Source organism: Cariama cristata, unplaced genomic scaffold, assembly GCF_000690535.1.
Source record: "Cariama cristata isolate BGI_N322 unplaced genomic scaffold, ASM69053v1 scaffold29762, whole genome shotgun sequence".
Taxonomy (NCBI): Eukaryota; Metazoa; Chordata; class Aves; order Cariamiformes; family Cariamidae; genus Cariama; species Cariama cristata.
Window position 1 is genome coordinate 1 of NW_009606000.1, and position 1,896 is coordinate 1,896.

General features: G+C 60.4%; 1 protein-coding gene across 1 annotated transcript; it reads right to left on the minus strand.

Annotated features, from left to right (window-relative positions):
• Positions 1 to 8: 8 nt before the first annotated feature.
• Positions 9 to 1,817, minus strand: TPPP3 (tubulin polymerization-promoting protein family member 3; the record flags this gene model as incomplete). The annotated part of the gene is made up of 3 exons (XM_009696207.1): positions 1,552 to 1,817; positions 271 to 424; positions 9 to 26 (listed from the first exon to the last, which is right to left on the minus strand). Coding segments are annotated over exons 1-3 (360 nt in total), but the record flags the coding sequence as incomplete, so codon positions are not given.
• Between the last annotated feature and the right edge of the window lie 79 nt (positions 1,818 to 1,896).

The following is a 1,896-nucleotide window of genomic DNA, read 5'->3' on the forward strand; positions in this document are numbered from 1 at the left end:
TCCACGGCCCCCACCGTCTTGGCCTTCTGCAGTGGGGCGATGGGACACGGGAGTAAAAAATCATGCCCCAGCCCCTTCATCCCTTGCCCCACGCGAACTCCTGACACCCACTGAAGACCCTGCCGGGCAAGATGTATACAACCCCCAGACCCCCCCAGCCCACCCAGGGCCATGGGGTCACCCGGAAAGCATTTGCGCTGAGGGCAGAGCTCCGTCCTCCCCTCCTGACCTCCCTCCTGCTCCCAGCAGCCGAGGGGCTATTTCACTCACCGTGACACCCACGTTAATGGGCTCCTTCCCCGCCACCAGCTGGCAGATGGCTTCATACGCCTCCTCTTTGCTCTTGTCCTTAAATCTCTTGGGGGCCAGCTCCTCCAGCGCCTTCTTGAACTCCTCGTAGTTGATGACGCGTGCCGTCTTCCCTCTGCAAGCACAAAATCCAGGCTGCCGTCAGCGTGTCTTCAGGTTGTGCCTGCAAACGGGGCTGCGGTAGGATGAGCTGCATCAGGGAGACCCTGGCTTTGTCCTCCGCCAGCCTCAGGCCCCTCGCCCACCTCTGAAATGCAGCTAGGGCCAGGGTAATCCTGGCTGAATGGTTCGGGCTGGGCATAGCCGGTGCTGAGCTCCAGGAGATTTTCAGCCACATGCTGTTAAAGTCCCTGGTGCCGAAAAACCTCACCCCTGCATGGAACTGCCCTGGGATTTGGGTGCTGGTAGCAGGAGGAGACACACATCCATCCTCACTGCTCTCGGCCTGCCTGGAATTCCCAGCACCCTCTCTCCCTTGGCAGGCATCAGCCCTTCTCTGGTCAAATTTGGAAGGACGTGCACAGAGCATCTCTCCCACGAGTGCCTGGCTCTCGTCTCCGGAGCAGCACGGCAACCCACCCTCCTACACGCTGAAAACCTCCCAGTGCTCAGAACCTCCCGGTCCCACCAGGGAACAAGGGGATGCCCAGACCAAGGGCATGAAGGGAGCAGGTTCTCCACCCATCCTCGCTCCTGCACCCTGGTGTGGAGCATCTGGTGTCACCAAGTCCTCAAGGATCCCAAAAGCAGCCCCAAGGTGCCTTTAGCTCTTCAGCTGCCCCTGTGACCTCCAAGGACCAGAGTCCTCCTTAAGCTCAGGTGTGGGCTGGGCCATGCCACATCGCAAGAGACACCCCTGAGCACCCTCCTCTGCTCCCTGTGGCACCTTCTTGCTAGATGAGAACCTGGCAGAACCAGTCAGCCCGACCCCAATGCCTGGGAGTGGGAGCAGGGGCACAGCCTCTACATCAAAATCTGAGCTTCCCATCCCCCAGATTTGGATTAATTTATTATTAGGTCTTGCAAAAGCAGCCACACAAACTCCCTGAAGACGGGATGCCACAGGGCAGCACTCGCTGCTCCATGCCGAACGCAACAAGGGAACAGACAGCCTGGGCACACAGCTGGGGTACCACCCCTCGCCGGGGCCCACCGCACCCAGGCACCACCACCCTGCCTGCACCGCAAGGGCATCCCCACCTCTTTGGGTGACTGGAGACCCCAAATAGCCAAGTCACTTACTTCACCTTGGAGAAGACAATGTCCACGTCGGTACTGGTGACGCTTTTGCCATCAGTGACTTTGCAGTCTTTGCACAGCTTGGCCCAGTTCTTCCCGTTCATCTCTTGCCCCGTAGCCTTGGTGTCGCCGTAGATGGCGAATTTGCGGAAGCTCTCTTCCAGAGACGCCATCTCAGTGCTCCTGGCCATGGGGCTGCAGGACAGGGTGGGCGGAGGGGCCTGTTACTGCCCAGGCTCTGGCTGGCTGCACCGGCAGAGCTCAGCCGGCTCCGCTCTCGGGTCCGTGAGAGCAGGGGGAGGAAGGCTGGCGAGGGTGGAGGGACTGCAGCAGGAGCAGGGTGTTGGC